The sequence below is a fragment of the Capricornis sumatraensis genome, chromosome 20, assembly GCF_032405125.1.
Source record: "Capricornis sumatraensis isolate serow.1 chromosome 20, serow.2, whole genome shotgun sequence".
Taxonomy (NCBI): Eukaryota; Metazoa; Chordata; class Mammalia; order Artiodactyla; family Bovidae; genus Capricornis; species Capricornis sumatraensis.
In genome coordinates, this window is record NC_091088.1 from 60,520,376 (window position 1) to 60,538,310 (window position 17,935).

The 17,935-nt window shown below is 51.4% G+C and overlaps 1 protein-coding gene across 1 annotated transcript in view; it reads left to right on the forward strand.

The window, feature by feature from the left end:
- The first annotated feature begins 4,235 nt into the window (after positions 1–4,235).
- The window catches only part of SULT2B1 (sulfotransferase family 2B member 1), a 36,160-nt gene continuing 22,460 nt past the window's right edge, over positions 4,236–17,935 (forward strand). The window contains exon 1 of the mRNA XM_068992925.1: positions 4,236–4,306. Coding sequence (XP_068849026.1) covers positions 4,236–4,306 — 71 coding nt within the window. The remainder of the gene's footprint in view (positions 4,307–17,935) is intronic.

Here is a 17,935-nt window from a genome sequence, read left to right on the forward strand (position 1 = left end):
TCAAGAGACTTGAATCTACAGGCAGGATACGAAGTAGACTGAAAGTCCCCCAGGCCAGCAGTGTCAACTCAACGAGTGTGCTAGCTCTGCGTGGCATTTTATACTTTCTGGCAGCCACGTTCTTTTAGGAAAGAGAAAGGAATGAAACTAATTTTAGAAATATGTTTTGTTTAATCTCATATATCCAAAACATCATCATTTCAACATATCATCAATACAGAAATTACCCATGAGATAGTTTACGTGCTTTATCTCAGTTCTGATGCTCCGCCTCCAAGGGTTAAGTGAAATACAGTCTTCCCAAAGTGTTAATGCTGCATCGAGAAGGACTGATGTTGCTTCTGTTTATTTATTTATCTTTTGCTTCTGTTTTTCAAGTTAAATTTAAGTTGATCAAAATGAAATGAAATGTCACAGGCATCACATTTCTAGTGCTGGATAGCTACCCGTGGCCGGTGGCTCCTGTGTTGGACAGCACAGCTGTAAGGTGTATCTACTTACCTGTCCCATGTGTGGACCCAGTGCCCGGTCCTGAGTCAGGGGAGGCCTCCCCTGGTCTTAGTAAGAGGAAGAGATGGATGGATGTTTGGAGGATGGATAGAGAAGTGGATGCTGACTGGAGACAGGGATGGATGGAAGCTGGATGAATGGATAGATGGATGAATGGATGGAGGGTGGACGGTTGGATGGATGGATGGATGAATGGATGGATGGATGGATGGATGGATGAACAGGTGGATGGATGGATGGATGGATGGACAGGTGGATGGATGGATGAACAGATGGATGGATGAATGGATGGATGAACAGACGGATGGATGTATGGACAGATGAACAGGTGGATGGATGGATGTATGGACAGATGGATGGATGGAGGGAGGGATGAACAGGTGGATGGATGGATGGATGAACAGATGGATGGATGGATGAACAAATGGATGGATGGACAGATGAATGGCTGGCTGGCTGAATGAGTGGATGAACAGATGGATGGATGGATGGATGGATGGATGGACAATCAGATGGATGCTTGTATAATCCTATTCCTCCCAGTGCCCACCCATCCCCCAGAAGCTGGCACTGGGTTTCCCACTCTCTCCTTCCGAACCCCTTCTAAGTCTCTTCCCTGTTCCCAGATGCCAAAGTGCCCCCAACTCCATGTCTGTTTGACCAGGGATGTCCATTCCTGCCCCTCCCCTCCTGTCTCCGGGTAAGATGCTATTCTGGTGTCTTCTGGTCCCTCTTGCCACCTCCGTAGGACTCTGGGCCCCTCACCTTCTACCGTAAGGCCTTCCACCTCCCCATCCCCATGTTCTGAAGGGACTCAACCAACTCCTCCGTGTGGCACTGCGACCCGTCACCCATTCCCTGTCACCTGTGACATTTCACACACTCCATCCGCAGCATTTATCAAACATCCTACCACATTCTAGGAGCTCCGCCAGGCACCTCTCTTGGGCTACAACTGGGGACAGATAGATAACCAGCCCTGTCTTCAGGGGGTTAACAGCCGGAGGAGGAGACTGTCAACAGGCCAAAGAGCAGAACACTGAGGCTGTCAGGTGGCGCTGAGCGCTACTTGGAAAAAAGCGAAACAGGAAGGGTGGGGGCGGGGGGAGGTGGAAAGGTTGAGGGGAGGTGGAGAGGTTGGGGGGAGGTGGAGAGGTTGGGGGGGAGACTCTGAGGAGGTGAGACCGGGCAGACTGGTATAAAGGGAGGCGTTGAAGCTCGCAGGTGTCTGAGGAAGGCATGTCAGACGGGAAGCGCAAGTGCAGAGGCCCTGGGGTGGGAGTGTTTCCTGCGTCCTGGGACCCCTTCTGCAGCTGGTCCCTGGCCCACTCAGCCACAGCCTCCAGGCCTGCCTTCTCCCTTAAACACCTTCCTTGAAACTTTCACGGGGTCTTCCTGGATTTCCTGGTCCCCCAGGGCTGTGCCCCCAAGGTTTCCCCACCTGCAGTGGCCTTCAAGGATGGGGCGTCCCATTTCCCCTAGACTCTCCCTCTCTTCGGGAACTTGAGGCTTCTGGCTGGTATGCGTGCCCTCCCCCTCTGGTTCTGTGGGGGCCCTGGGGACACGGTTCAGCAGAGGTTCCCGTGGGAAGGGCAGGGCAAGGTTGTCACCTCTTCAGAGCTAAGAACAAAGGGTCATTGAAGGCAGAACAAAGGCCAGGCAGTCCAGGCCTGAGGGCCAAGCAGGATGTCTCGCTCAACCCCCTACCATCGTGGTGTGGGAAATCCACTCAGCCCCAGACCAGAAGAGAGAAGTCCCTCTCGATTTCCCTCCTCACTTTGAGGGAGGCCTTTTCACAGATGGGAACATCAAGGTTGATAGTGAAAGTGGATGAGGTATGGGAATTCCCTGGCCGTCCAGTGGTTAAGACTCTGTGTTTTCACTGCCGAGGGCACGGGTTCAGTCCCTGGTCAGGGACTAAAATCCCGCAAGCCGTATGGCATGCCTACCCCACCCCCAGAAAAAGTGGCCAAGGCAGAATTTGAACTTAGTTGAGGTGGCTCCCCATTTCACCGCATCCTAGATATGAGCCTCTGGGCAGATAAACTGAGAGGGCGAGATGCCCCAGGACATGTATCTTCTGCCTGTTTTCAGAGTGAGGGTGTGCAATGCTGTGTAACCCTGGGCAAGTCACTCCACCTCTCTGAGCTCCCTGCTGCATCTATTATTTGTCCCACATGCAAAAGATGGGAGACTGTAATTGGTCAGTAAAGAGAGGGCTTCCCCCGCCGCCACCACCCAGGTTTCAAGTCTTCATTGACTTTGTTACCAAGTCACTTCTGTTTTATGTCTGGATTTTTTGGTCAGGAGGCATGTGGGGTCTTAGTTCCCTGACCAGAGCTGGAACCTGCACCCCGTGCATTGAAAAGGGAAGTCTTAACCACTGGAAGGCCAGGGAATTCCCAGTTGAGTTTTTAAATGATGGTATTTTTGTACTTACTCATCCAACCAAAATTTCTCTGGCACATACTAGACAGATGAGAAGAAATTTCTAGAACGACATTGCAAAAATATTCATGGTGTTTGTCTCTGCGGGTTGAAGGAGGGTCCCAAGGATCCCTATTTTCTTTCTGGACTTAGTGGCTCAGATGATTTTTTTTTTTTTTAAAGGTACTTCTGTAAAAAGAAGTCATTTCTGGTGAGGAGATTGGGCATCTCAGCCAGACGCCAAGTCTCTGAGGGGTCAGGAGACCAGTAGGTGGGGAGGAGCTGGATTTGGGAGGGAGAGAGCGGAAGGGGGACGTGGGCTTTGCGGAGCCTCTTGTGTGTCAGACGCTTTAAGAAGCATTTGAGAAATGTCTCATGCGGTCCTCACAACAGCCTGATGACGTGGATATCACTCATAGGGCGGCAGGGGGTCGGGGTGCGCAGAGGACTGACGCCCAGGGGGCTGATGAGACTGGTTTCAGGCCGCACCTCTGGGAGGTGTTGGAGCTGAGAGTCAGACCAGGAGCTCTGAGCTTCAGCTCCCCCGACCAACCAGCTCCTGCCGTCATCTGTTGCATCTCTGTAACTCTTTGCATCTCCCACCATCTCTGAGCCTCTGTGTTTCTCGCTCCCCCTCGGCTTCTCCCTGTCTCTGCCTCTCTCCCTCGGTCTCTCCGTGTCTCTTCTTGCCTCTGACCCTGTCTCGGTGGCCTCTCTCTCTCTCCCTTTGGCCCTGGTCGCATCTCAGCCTGTTTCTATGCGTGCCCCTTACAAATGTCAGCCCGCGAGGGCAGTTTCTGTCTGTCTGGTTCCCAGTGGCATCCCAACCCTTCCAACAGCGCCTGGCAGACAGGAAGCGCTCAATAAATATTTCTTGAATGAATAAAGGCATGAAGGAATGAATGAACTCTCTGAGATGGGGCTAGCTCCTTGATCAGATGAGCAGACTGAGGTTCCGTAGGGTCACAGGCGTGCCCTGAGCCACCAGCACAGAGGGTTCCGTGTGGCATTGTCTGTGACCCCCTGGACTCTGTCCCCAGCCACTGGCGTGGTGCCCAGGAGGTGCCCGTCACCCCTCCTCTCCACCCTCAGAGAAGGGTGGCTCCCTCCTGGCCTCTCCCCGCTGTTGGAGGCGTGGGTAGCAGCTGGGAGAACCGGCTGGATGCGGCCCCTCCCCTTGGGCGTGGAGGTAGGCACCTGGCGGTTCCCCGGGTGGCAGACGCCACCGCTGCACACACCTGGTCCCCGAGCCGTCTGCTCCCAGCGCGTCCTCCTCTCCCCAGCCTCGCCCGCCTGCCATGGGTGAGCCTGCCGAGCCCAGGAACCAGGCCAAATGGGACACCTATGAGAAAAACATCTCGGCGATCAGGTGAGGCCCAGACCCGCAGGCAGCATGCAGGGAGCCCCCTGGAGGAGGTGGCCTGCGGGGAAGCGCCAGGAGCCTCTGCAGAGGAGGCCCAGACCTCCCGGAGCCTCTGAACCGGCCGGGCTGTGGCTGGCGCGGCCGCCCTGGGGTGCAGGTCCCTCCTGCGAGGGGATTCGAGGACCCAGGTGGTGCTGAGCCACCTGTTGAGATGCTTGGGGGGTCCTGTCCCTCTCAAGGCCTCAGGTTCCCTGTGTGTCAAATGTAGGACCGGAGGAGTGCAGGGGCTTGGTGCGCCGTCGTTGCCAGGGAAACAGGAAGGCTGTTGTCCCCGCTTTCCTCACAGATACCCCCCTCAGAAGCCCTTCTCGTGGGGATGCTTTCCCTCCAGGGGTTTCTGTTCTGTTTGGGGGAGGATGGGAGGGCAGAGGTGAGTGGGCTTGGATACAGATACAGCTGAGTCCCCAAGTCCGAGGCTGTGTCGTGAGGGACTTGGGGGCCCAGAGGAGGGGCCTCTGACTCCTCCTGAGGGTGCTTAGGTCAGAGCTCTCAGCGCTTTGGAAGCCTGACTCCCATGTTCCCAGGCATGACTCAGACACTTTTTATAGTCCTCCCCTTTCCAGATGGGGAGACTGAGGCTGAGAGGGAAAGTAATGAGACCATGATTATTACGCAGCCAGAAGCGAACTGAATCCCGTCCATCTAACCCTGTCCTCAAGGGCCTCGGTGATACCCCCACAGCTCCATTTCTCAGAGGAGAAAGCGGAGGCTCAGAGAGGGCAGGCAGAGAGCTGCTTAGATGATCCCAACCCTCGCTGCCTTGCACTCTGCCAGGCGAGTCTCCCCTGGCCTCCCGAGCCCCTCCAGCCACCCCTGGCTGTACTGTTTCAGGTTCTTCTCCTCCCCTCCCTCACCCTTGTGCCCCCATTTCCCCCAAACTCCAGAGACTGGAGTAGTTGAGGTCCGAGCGCTGTGTGACATAGACAAGCCTCGCGACATCTCGGACTAAGAGTGGCCACCGGGTGGCTTCCAGCTCTGTCTGAGGAAACCTCCAGCATCCATTTCTCCGGCTCCCCTGGGTTCTGCAGTTTCTCCCTCCCGAGATAAATAGGTTCCCCTTCTGGGTTCTCATACCTGGGAGACTCTTCTCCCACCAGGCCCCGGCAGCCCCCCTCCGCTTTGCTCCCACACAGCCAGCTGATCATACAATCCCCAGCCCTTTCTTAGTGAGTGAACTTGACCCAATCACCTGTCCTCTCCCAGCCTCAGTTTCCTCATCTGTGAAATGGGGGTACGTAACCCTCATTTATGACACACTCACAGACCTGAATTCTGCAACTCCTTGGGAAGTGGCCTTAGGATTGAAAATCTTCTTTTCCACGAGCTTCTGGAATCCCCTGGACCAGAAGAATGCTTCTTACAAGGGCCCTCACCATCCTTTCTGGACCTCCCACTGCAGACCCCCTCAGACACACGGCATCCCCAGCGTTGGGTGGGAACTCAGTGGCTCCCCCACAGCTTCCCCCTTCCAAGGCTGTCAGCTCAGGGTTGGCCCCCATCAGTCCCTGAGCCAGACACCACGCCCCGCCATCATCCTTCTCCTTTCCTTCCTCTCCCTCCCACAGCCCGTCACTCCCCAGCCCTGCTCTCCTGTTTCCCGACCCTCTCCATTTGCATGGTCCCAGCTCTGACCTCATCTGCCCCTCGAGCCTCACCCTGGCCTCCCTGCCTCTAGTCTTTCCCAGAGCTGCTGCACCACTCCTCCCAGTCCCAAGGCCCTCCAGAGCCCGGCACCCTGGCCTCTCCAGGTCAGTCCCCACCCTCGCTTTTACTCCGTCTACCCCAGCATTTCAAATTCCCTGCTTACACCTCACTCTTCCCTGCCCCGGTGCCTTTGCATATACGGTTTCCTCTGCAGAGATTCTCAGAGGTCTCTACACCTACCCGCTGACCGTCGCCCCGGCTCAAGTGCCTTTCTTGAATCCCTAGCCCCCACAGCAATGGTTTCCCTAAAGCTTTATAAGACACAGATTCCTTTGTCCAGGAGAAATCTTATGTCCAAGCCGAAATACGTGATAGAGCTGCTACGGCTTAAAATGGGGGAGTGAGGCTGGGGTCCCGCCGCTGCCCATGCTCCCTCTGTGAGAGTGCCTCTCTGCACACACCTTTCCCTCAGCTCCATCCTCCACCTTCCTGGCTGCCTGGGCCTCACCTGACAGCTTCCACATCCTGTCTGACCCAGATCTCACACCTTCAGGCCTTTGCTCCTGAAATGACCTCGCTCCTTCACCTGGCAAAATCCTCACCCAATTTAAGACTCTTGGCCCCCATAGGTAGGTTTCCTGATCATACTTCTGGTTTCAAACATATGCCATGGTTCTCAAAGGTGGACTCGTCCAGAGACAGGGACGGAGCTGGGACCACCTCTGCCATCCTCTGCTGGGGGCGGGTGGGGGAGGCACCCTGGGAAGGCTCTGAGAATGATGTCAAGGAATGAATGGAGGAGAGATGAGGCAGGCTTGGAGCTGGTGCTGGCAGGATGACTCAGGGTTGGAAGACAGGTGAGGAGGGGCGGGGCACGCAGGGGAGGAGACTGGAGAAAAAGGACCGTGGCTGTTGGAAGTGACGTGAATGACTTTCAATGTTAAGGGCTAGAATGGACTCCCAGGAACTGACTACAGCCCACTCCCATTTTTAAGCTTCCCCCTCTCCCAAGCCAGGAAAGCTATGCCATGTATCATTTTTCTAATACAAGCATAACAATTGACTGGGACTTCCCTGGTGGTTCACTGGTTAAGGTTCCTCGCTTCTAAGTCAAGGGCTGTGGGTTTGATCCCTGATTGGGGAACTAAGACTTTACATGCTGCACAGTGTGACCAAAAACCCAAACAAACGAAAACACACAGTAGTTTTTTTAAAAAGTCCAATTGAAAAAAAAAAATGACTGGTAAGGATTTAATTCAGGATGGTTGAAGGGGGAGGCCAATGGTACAAGGAGGAGCCCAGAGCCTTACTGTTTGGAATGTTCCAGTAGTTCAGGTGATAAAGAATCCGCCTGCAGTGCAGGAGACCCAAGTTCGATCCCTGGGTCAGGAAGATCCCCCAGAGCAGGAAATGGCAACCCACTCCAGGGTTCTTGCCTGGAGAATCCCATGGACAGAGGAGCCTGGTGGGCTACAGTCCGTGGGGTCGAAAAGAGTCGGACACGACTGAGTAGCCAACACGTATGCATACATACACACGCATCACAAATCATGGTTTAGAAATGTTATACGTGTTCCATGGAGATGTGTAGGTATCCAGCGGACTAGAGAAGGCTCATTAAGTGCAAAATTAAAATTTTAAGAGGAAGAAGTTAGAAGCAAGAGGTAAGCAAAACCCAGGCAATTATGCTGAGTTTCAGGAGGCAGAGATGATGCAGGGACAAGCCCAGAGGAGGGTAATCCCTAGAGAATCTTTTTAATATCACTTTGCTGAGTATCTTCCACCCATTATCTCATTTAATCCACAACAACCAGTTGAGATTAAGCCATGTGAATGATTAACTATGATCATTCTATTTATGATGAAGGCCACTGAGGCCCAGAGAGGTTGAGTGACTTGTCCAGGGCCACAGAGTTGTCAAGCAAGGTGTAGTCAGGATGTGAACCGGTACAGGCTGACTCTATCACGCCCTGGAAGGGGGGGTGGGCAGTTACGAAAGGAATTTGGGAATGAGCAAGGTGAGGAAGCAGGTGGATCTGCGAAGCAGCCCTGCCCAGACGGGAGGCTTAGTAGATACATTGCTGCATTTCCTGGAAAATGCTGTGCACTGGGCTGCACCTTGACCAGCCCTTTCCCAAGAAGGTCAAGGCCGGAAGCCTCGTGGGCTTTTGGATCTGTGCTTGCTGCACCCCTCCCCTCCCCTCCTCTCTCTGATTTTGGAGAACCCCAAGCAAGGTCCTTTCAGATCTCACCCTCTGAGGGCACCAACCCAGGTTTTACAGCCCTGGCTCCTCCTTCCTTGAGGAGGGCCAAGCTACTAGGACGATTTTAAGACTTTGGGACTTTAGGACTTTGAGACTCTGTGCTTCCACTGCAGGGGGGAAGGGTTCGATCTCTGGTCTCGGGAAATAAGATCCCTCATGCTGAGCAGCACAGTTCAGTTCAGTTCAGTTCAGTCGCTCAGTCGTGTCCGACTCTTTGCGACCCCATGAATCGCAGCACACCAGGCCTCCCTGTCCATCACCAACTCCCGGAGTTCACTCAGACTCACGTCCATCGAGTCAGTGATGCCATCCAGCCATCTCATCCTCGGTCGTCCCCGTCTCCTCCTGCTCCCAATCCCTCCCAGCATCAAAGTCTTTTCCAATGAGTCAACTCTTCGCATGAGGCACAGCCCCCCGCCATAAAAAATTTTAAAGGCAGTAAACAGGTAATCAAACCTTGAGCTTGTTGCCTGGGTGGAATTTGGGCAGGCAGAGAGGAGGTGGGTTTCTGGGCCTCCATGAATAAATCAGATGCCTGTGGAGAACTAGAGAGAGATGCTCACATCCCCTAGCTCCTCCATTCCCTTCTACCCACCACCCACCCCAGGCAGGCTGGGAGAGGGGAGGGAAGGAAGTCTTTCGGTCTCCACTTGCTCTCTAGAGGCCAGGGAGGGGGTGGTGGGAGGCGGGCCTGCATCCCACCTGTGGCTGCGGTCCTTCGCAGGGATCAGGAAGTGGGAGCATCCAGGCCCCCCTTGGAAAGAATGAGAGAAGCCTGGTTTGCCAAAAGTAGGCTCTAGGGGAGGCAGAGTGGGCCCTGGTGGACCATCAGTGGCATCAAATGCCAAGACAAGAAGGGAGACCCTGAGGACTTCCCTGGTGGTCCAGTGACTAAGACTCCAGACTCCCAATACAGGGGGCCTGGGTTTGATCCCTGGTCAGGGAACTCGATCCCACATGCCGCAACTGAGTCTGCATGCTGCAGCTAAAGCTTCTGCATGCCACAACTAAGACCCAGCGCAGCCAAAAAAACACAGGCCCTTAGTCTCGCTGGGAGGTCTGAATCAGAGGGCCTAGCAGAGGGCCAGCTACTCGTGGGGTTACCTGAACCAGTGCCCCTGAGGACTCTGCCCTTGCAGACAGGAATGCCTGTGTCAGGAGTCACGTAGCCCGCAGGAAGGCAGGCCTGAGTTCCAATCCGGCCCCGGACACCCGCCAGATGGAACCCACTGGGCACACAGGATCCTCCTGGGAGTTCCACATCCGTGAAACGGATGATGCCCCGGGACAGGCTAAACTCGCCGTACTCTGCTGAGTCAGGGATCACGGGGTTTTCCTTCCTCCTTCTTGGATTCCTGTGACCACTTCTGAGCCAGGAGACCGGGTGCCAAAAAGGGTGGGGATGGGGTGAAAGATGGTAATAATTATGACCTTCCTAAGCACTGGCCACGCGCCAGGCTTGTGCTCGGAGCTTTGTGTGGGTGAACCTTTCCCATTTTCACAACAGGCTTGTGAGGGCGGTGCTGTCAGTGTTCCCATTTTACAGATGGGAAAACTGAGGCCCCAGAGAGGACTCATACATCTGGGATTTGTTCCAGAGATATTGCTCTTTTATCTCCATGCTAGAAAAAGAGATCAGAGGGGTCCTTGAACTAGAAGGAGGGGCTACCCCTCTGGGGCCGGCACCTTGGGAGGGGGGCTGGTCTACCTCAAATAGGGTCAATGAGTCTGTGGTCTGACCACCCTCCAGACCAACACTGCCCATAGATACATAACCCAAGCTCTCTTGGTAAACCTTGTCTTAGTCCTACAAAAAAAAAAAAGGAAAAGAAACAGGTGAAATTAATTTTAAGTCTGTTGCTGTGTATGTCGCTTCAGTTGTGTCCAGCTCTTTATGACCCCATGGATTGTAGCCTTCCAGGCTCCTCTGCTGCTGCTGCTGCTGCTGCTGCTGAGTCGCTTCAGTCGTGTCCGACTCTGTGCGACCCCAAAGACGGCAGCCCATCAGGCTCCACCACCCCTGGGATTCTCCAGGCAAGAACACTGGAGCGGGTTGCCATTTCCTTCCCCATTCCATGAAAGTGAACCGTGAAAGTGAAGTCGCTCGGTCGTGTGCGACCCCATGGACGGCAGCCCACCAGGCTCCTCCATCCATGGGATTTTCCAGGCAAGAGTACTGGAGTGGGGTGCAATTGCCAGGCTCCTCTATCCGTGGAATTCTCCAGGCAAGAATACTGGAGTTGCCAAGCTTTCTTCCAGGGGATCTTCCCGACCCAGGGATCAAATCTGCATCTCTTATGTCTCCTGCCTCGGCAGGAGGGTTCTTTACCACTAGCACCACCCGGGAAACCCAATTTTAAGTATGTATTTTATTTAACCCAATATACCTGAAATATTATCAGCCTTTAGGCTAAGGCGCAGCACGTGCAGAGCTCCAGTGGTGTGGTGGAGCATGAAGTGTGTAGGGAACAAATTGAACTTGCTGCTGGGAGCAGAATAACCCTGGCTGTGCTGGTGTGGGGACCCAGTGGAAGGGGGGCAGCGCAGGTCAGCGAGCCCACAGAGAGTCTGCTGGGCTTCAAAGGACAGAGGCAGGGATGCAGTACAGGGAACACTGAGATTTCGAAGAGAGTAATCCACAGACAGAGCCAGACTGTGCTCTATCACCATCATCGAAGTAATAATCAAAAAGTCATTGAAAAGTACGTATAGATTTTAAATGTGCGAGGAGAGCCAAGGGAAGGGAAAAAAGGAATGAGGAGGAAGAATTGACCTTATCAGATTTCAAAGTCTATAGTTACTATAATCCAAAGAGTATGATGCCCTAGCAATTCCATTGCTACTCAATAAGGGGCCCAAGAGAAATGAGAATGCGGGTTCCACATGAAGGCAAAGGATGGTCCCAGTGGGTCTGTGGGCACTAGCCGAAGCTGGAAACAGCCATGAACAGGAGAAGGGGGCAACACGCCGTAGCCTAGTCCTACCGTCAAATTCTACTCAGCCATGAAAAGGAACGAACTCTATATGTAATGTGCATATACGTTTATGCACGTCAAAGAGGAGTATGTTAAGCAAAGCCGGGTGCCGCTGAGCTGGCTCTTCACATCAGGTGCCCAAAGTATTACAGTTTCAGCTTCAGCATGAGTCCTTCCAATCATTGGAAAAGACCCTGATGCTGGGAAAGACTGGAGGCCAAAGGAGAGGCAGGCAGCAGAGGAAGAGACGATTAGATAGCCTCACCGACTCAAAGGACCTGGATTTGAGCGAACTCCGGGAGACAGTGAAGGGCAGAGAAGCCTGGCTTGCTGCAGTCCCTGGGGTGGCAAAGAGCTGGACATGACCGAGCAACTGCACAACAGCAACAAGTCAGATACCCGAGTAATATAATCTGAGTGCTTTCTGTAAGCTGTTAGCTCTAGAAGGTCCAAGACAAGCCGAGTCGACTTACGATGGAAAAGCTCCGAACACCGGTAGCCTCGAGGAGGGGTCTAATTGGGAAGAGGAAGTTTTCTGGGGTGATGAGCTATTCTGTATCATGATAACGGGACTTTCCTGGTGGTCTAGTGGTTAAGACTGTGCTTCCAATGCAGGGGCTGTGGGTTCAACCTCTGGTCAGGGAACTAAGATCCCACATGCTATACTGCTCGGCATGGCCCCCCCAAAACTTTTAAGTGTGATAGAGATTTAGATTACTTGGAGGTATTATGCATTTGTCAAAACTCACTTGAAATGAAGAGGTTTCGAGAAACAAAGTCATTTGTTTCTAAATAGGGGAATTGCCTATGACATTTATTTTCTTCTCTATTATTTTTTTGTATCTTCCAAATGTCCTATACGTTATTTTTAGTGAGCAGAAAAATAATGATTCCAAAACTTTAGGTGATAATAATTTCCATATATCATTAAAATAATTGAAAACATGAAAAACCAGATTAGGAGTGTCCCTCAACAGGAAAATAATGTCGAAAAGGTGGAAACGGGATGTCTGTCTTGCAGCTATGAAAAGTGTTTCTTTAAATTCGGTAATTTTCAAAACTTTCACACAACTTCATAAAATCCCATAATAACTCTTTTATCATTTTTTGACATTTATTTTATTGTTATTGAAATTCAGTTGCTTTACAGTGTTATGTTAGTTTCTACTGTACAGCAAAGCAAGTCAGCTATATGTATACAGACATCCACTCTTTTCCGGATTTCCTTCCCATTTAGGTCAGCACAGAGCGCTGGGTGGAGTTCCCCGTGCTACACAGCAGGTCCTCGTTAGTTACCTGTTTTATACCTGGCAGTGCATATATGTCAATCTCAACCAATAACCCTTAAAAAATTTCCCTCCCCATACCCCTCCCTGCTTCCCTCTCCCCACCGCTAACCACTAGTTTGTTATCTGTGTCCACCAGTCTGCTGTTTTCTGTTTTATTCACTAGTTTGCTGTATTTTTGAGATTCCACATATAAGTGATAGCTACAGTATTTGTCTTTCTCTGTCAGACTTATTCTACTCAACATAATGTCCTCCGGGTCCATTCATGTTGCCATTTTGGCAAAAGTTTCCTTCTTTTTTTATGGCCGAGTAGTATTCCACACACACACACACACACACACACACACATATATATATATGTATATCACATCGTCTGTATCCATTCATCTGTTGATGGACACTTTTTTGGCTTCTCTACCTCAGCAACTGTAAATAATGGTCTGGCAGCTATTTTTAAAAAGGAGGTGGCTACAGATTTGAAAAACTTGCCATAATAAAAAATCAGCAAGATGCAGAGGAAGGTGTAAGGTCTGATATCGATATTGTTTAGAAGGAGGATGAAGGGCAGCAGAGAAGAGATCTCAGTGCCCACACCGTGAACAGGATGGCACGTACTTCTGTAAGGATGGTTAGGTTTCGCATCAAGCTGGTTATACAGGGGGCCCCTGAAGCTGGCATGGCAGCGTTGGGGGAGGCCATTAACTTATTAACAGACCCAGAGGATAATAAATACATATAACTTATTAATAAACCCAGATGATCAATAGATACAGAGATACGATCCAACAATTTATTTTCCTAATTAGATTTTCTTTAAAAAAAAGGAAAAAGACGCCTGTGCTATATCCAGGCAGTCTAGGGGACTTAAACTCCCCTCCCCAGCCCCTGGGCTCTCTCCCGTCCCCACCCACCCATTGAAGTTCATTTCAAGCTCATATTTCACCCCAGGTGCGCTCTCCTGATCACGTGATGCCAGGTCTGGGCTCTGCCAGCCTTCACCCCTGACTCCCAAGTCTCTGGAGACATCTCGCTGATCCCACCAGCCATGGGGCGGAGGGCGAGCACCTGGCAGCCACAGCTGCCCCGATCACAATTCAGAATTCAAGACATGCAAAGACATAAAAGGGAAAATTCTAGTTCTCACAGCCCCCCCCCCCAAGACACAGCTTCCCCAGACCCATCCCCTGAGTAACCACTTTTAATACTATACTGCCAGAAGATTTCTAAGTGTGTATGTTGTCTTTACTTACTTATTTGTTATTATTTACTATAAAATCTTTATTTATTTTTGGCTGCTGGATCCTAGTTCCCCAAAGAAGGATCAAACCCATGACCCCTGCCATGGAAGAGCAGAATCTTGACCACTGGACTACCCGGAAAGTCCCACTTACTTATTTTTTAAACATAATTAAGACACTTTTCCGAGAAGGCAATGGCAACCCACTCCAGTACTCTTGCCTGGAAAATCCCATGGACGGAGGAGCCTGGAAGGCTGCAGTCCATGGGGTCGCTGAGGGTCAGACACAACTGAGCGACTTCACTTTCACTTTTCACTTTCATGCATTGGAGAAGGAAATGGCAACCCACTCCAGTGTTCTTGCCTGGAGAATCCCAGGGACGGGGGAGCCTGGTGGGCTGCCGTCTATGGAGTCACACAGAGTCGGACACGACTGAAGGGATTTAGCAGCAGCGGCAGCAAGACACTTTTATTTCTGGCTCTGCCCTTTGTCTTTTCACTCTCTGCAATATCTCAGACATCTTCCCAAATACATGCCATCTCCTTACTCCTCCGACCTTTTGTTATGAAAATTTCAAGACCTAGAAAAACTCTGAAGGACTCATCCATGGCACACCTGCTCTGTATCCACCACCCCTACAGCTTTACTATACTTGTTTTATCATAGATCTGTGCATCCTTCTATGCACCCAGCAATTCTTACTGGTGATGCATTTCCAAGGAGTAAACTGCAGACGTGGGAACACTTCACCTTAAGCATTCCAGGCTGCATATTATGAAATAGACTTCAATACTTGTTTTCGGGCTTTTTGAAAATAGATAATGTTTATATTCCGTGCACTGCACAAATCTATTAAGTGTGCCATTTTGAGAAATGCATGTGTAGTTCAAATCTCTATCAAAACATAAACGCCTCCTTTCCAGGGGCTGGATTCCAACGTTTTGCCGGCCAGTGATTTATTCACTCAGTTCTGATTTATTTAACCAGTTCTCTTGTTCAGAGAACATGTTTATACCTCTTATAAACAATGTTGCAGTTGGTACTTTGGTACCTACAACATCACCTCACTTCAAGGGCACCCATCTCATAAATTTCTGGAAATCACATTCATTTGTGCCTCCAACAAATATAATGGAGTGCCGCTTGCCTGATGCTGGTTCTTGGAGGTGGGACATGGGAGACGCAGAATTTCTGTTCCCTTGTAGCTCTATTACTAGACAAAGAAAATAGTAACAAAGTATTAAAAGGGCTGTGAAAGAAGCAAACAGGATGCCGCCCGGGTGAAAAAGCACATCGACCAGGTCTGCTTGAGCGGGGTGGGGGGGGTGGGGGGGGTGGCTTGTATGAGACAAATGTTGCCAAATTATCTCCCAAAGAGGTTACTCTGATCCCGTCTCCCCGGCTGCCTGCCGCAGCCCACAGCAGCAGAGGGGAAGAGCCCGCTTCTCTGAGCTCTGGCCAAGGCGTGAGTCATCCCACGGAGGTGGAGGTGGCCGCAGGAGACGCGGGCGCGTGCCCCAGATGGGCTCCAAGCGGAGGAATTTCGGGAGGGGAAAGAGAACAGTCTAGGCAAAGGAGGGCGGCTGCCACTGCACAGGGTGTCCTGGGACTGAGGGCCCTGAACCCAGCTCAGGCTGGAGGAGCCTTGGCACCGCTCTCCCTAGACAGGCAGGCAAGTTGACCGCAGGCACCCGCTGTGAGTCAGCAGCACCGCGCTGCGGAAAGGCGGAAATACTCCCCTTGCAGCCGCATCGCGTGCTTGGAAGCGCGGGAGTCGGGGCGGAGGGGGCGGGAGAGTTCCCCTCCCACCAGCCTCCAGAGTCGCAGTAGCCTGCCGTCTCCCGCTTCCTTTGCACCCAGTATTCCCTCTGGTGCCCACACTCGGCTCTGCCTTCGCCTCCTGCCGGGCTGCTCAAAAGTCACCTTCTCCGAGAGAGACCTCCCCTGACTCCATCCATCTCAAATTACAAACCCTTCCGACCCCAGATGCCTCCTTTCCCTCACCGGCTTCATTCCCGCCCCGCCCCCCATCACCATCCCATACACTACATTTAAAACATTGCGTTAATTTTATTGTTCATTCGAACGTAAGCTGCGATAGGCTTTTTTTTTGTTGTCAGTTGTACTCACTTTTGTATCCCCCTATGGCAATCCACTCCAGTACTATTTACCTGGAAAATCCCATGGACAGAGGAGCCTGGTAGGCTACAGTCCATGGGGTAGCAAAGAGTCGGACACGACTGAGCCACTTCACTTCAGCCCCTACCCAGCGACGGGGGAGCCTGGTGGGCTGCCGTCTATGGGGTCGCACAGAGTCGGACACGACTTAGCAGCAGCAGCAGCAGCAGCGGTACATACCAGGGATTCAATAAAATACCTGTGGGCTGAATGAATGAATTTGCCTCCTTGCAGGCAAAAGGCCTAAAGCTCCCTACACCGAGAGCGCTCTTTGGACATCAGACTGGGAGGTAGGTCCCCGGGAAAGAGGCCTCCAGTCTCTGCCCCCATTCCTGCTCATTCTTCAAGTGAGACCAGAGAGGGTTTGAGAGTGACTTCAGGTCACACAGCAGATCCGAGGCAGGCCTATAAAGTAGGCAGGAGCTGCATTGTTGCACAATCCTGTGTCACCAAGAGGGACGCTGGCCAAGAGGGCGTCTTGTTATAATAATGGCTAGTGGGAGTTAAGTATTTATATAAAGAGTTGGTTTTTTTTTAAGTCAATCAGTAAAATTGATTTTTGTATTGGGGGGCAGTGTATAGGTCTATGAATTTTAACACATATATAGATTTGTGTAACCATCACCACAATGAGGACCAAACTCACACCATCACCCCTTTGTAGGGACCCCTCCCTGCCCTATCCCTAGCTGCCCTCTTCCGTTCCACTGCCAACCTCCCACCCCCACAGCTACTAATCTATTCCCTGTCCAATACCTGTTAACAAATATTTATTTATTCGGATTCACTGGGTCTTAGTTGCGGCACGTGGAATCTTTGATAGTCATTGCAGCTTGCAGATTTTCTTTCTTTCTTTTTTCTTCTTTTTAAGTTGCAGTATATGGAATCTTTAGTTGCAGCATGTGAGATCTAGTTCCGACCAGGGATCAAACCCAGGCCCCCTGCATTGGGAGCACGCAGTCTTAGTCACTGGACCACTGGGGAAGTCCCCATAGACTTTTGTCCAAAATGACACATTCGTTTCTTGTTGCCACAAACTGAGTGGCTTAAAGCAATATGAATTTGTGCTCATCCATTTCTGAAGGTCAGAAGTCTGCAATCAGAGTCACTGGGCTAAAGTCACTGTGTCAGCAGGGGGCGTTCCTCCCTTTTCCTCCTGTGCCTTTTTCAGTTCCCAGCGGCCACCTCCATCTCTTGCTTTGTGGCCCTTTCCTCCATCTTCAAAGCCAGGTGCGTAGCCTCCTCCAATCTCCTTCCTCTCTGGACCTCTGCTTCTGTCTGATTCCAACCCTCCTGCCTCCCTCTTAGAAGGACCCTTGTAATTCGGGGCACACTGAATTCCCTCTCCATTTCAAAGTCCTTAACATGGCGCTTCCCTGGTGGTCCAATGGTTAAGACTCCACAATGTCAACGTAGGGGATGCGGGTTCGATCCTTGGTTGGGGAACTAAGACCTCATGTGCCACGTGGCCCAGTCAAACGATTTAAAACACACACACACACACTTTAAAAATTCTTAACATAATCCCAGTTGCAAAATTCCTTTTGTGGAGCAATGGAACGCACTTGCAAATTCCAGAGACTGGAACATGGACCTCTTTGGGGGCCATCATTCAGCCCACTACAGGCGTATAAATGGAAATATACACATCGTGACCTCCTTAGACTGGCCTCCTTCACTTAGCCCAATGCCTTTGAGACCCATCTGTGTGGTGGTGGGTATCAAAGGCTTGTTTCTTGTCATTGCTGAGTAGTATCGCATGGTGGGCGTGTACCACTGTTTATCCACTCACCCGCTGAAGGACATTTGGATTCTTCCCCGTTTGGGGAGATTATGAATAGGGCAGCTATAAACACTTGAGTACTCATGTTGATGTGAACATCGTTTCTCTTGGGTGAATTCCCAGGAGAGGGAGAAACTCTGCTTTAAAATCTTTGCTTATATTAAGATATTTCATGGAAGTCTATTAATATACAATTATTGTTGTT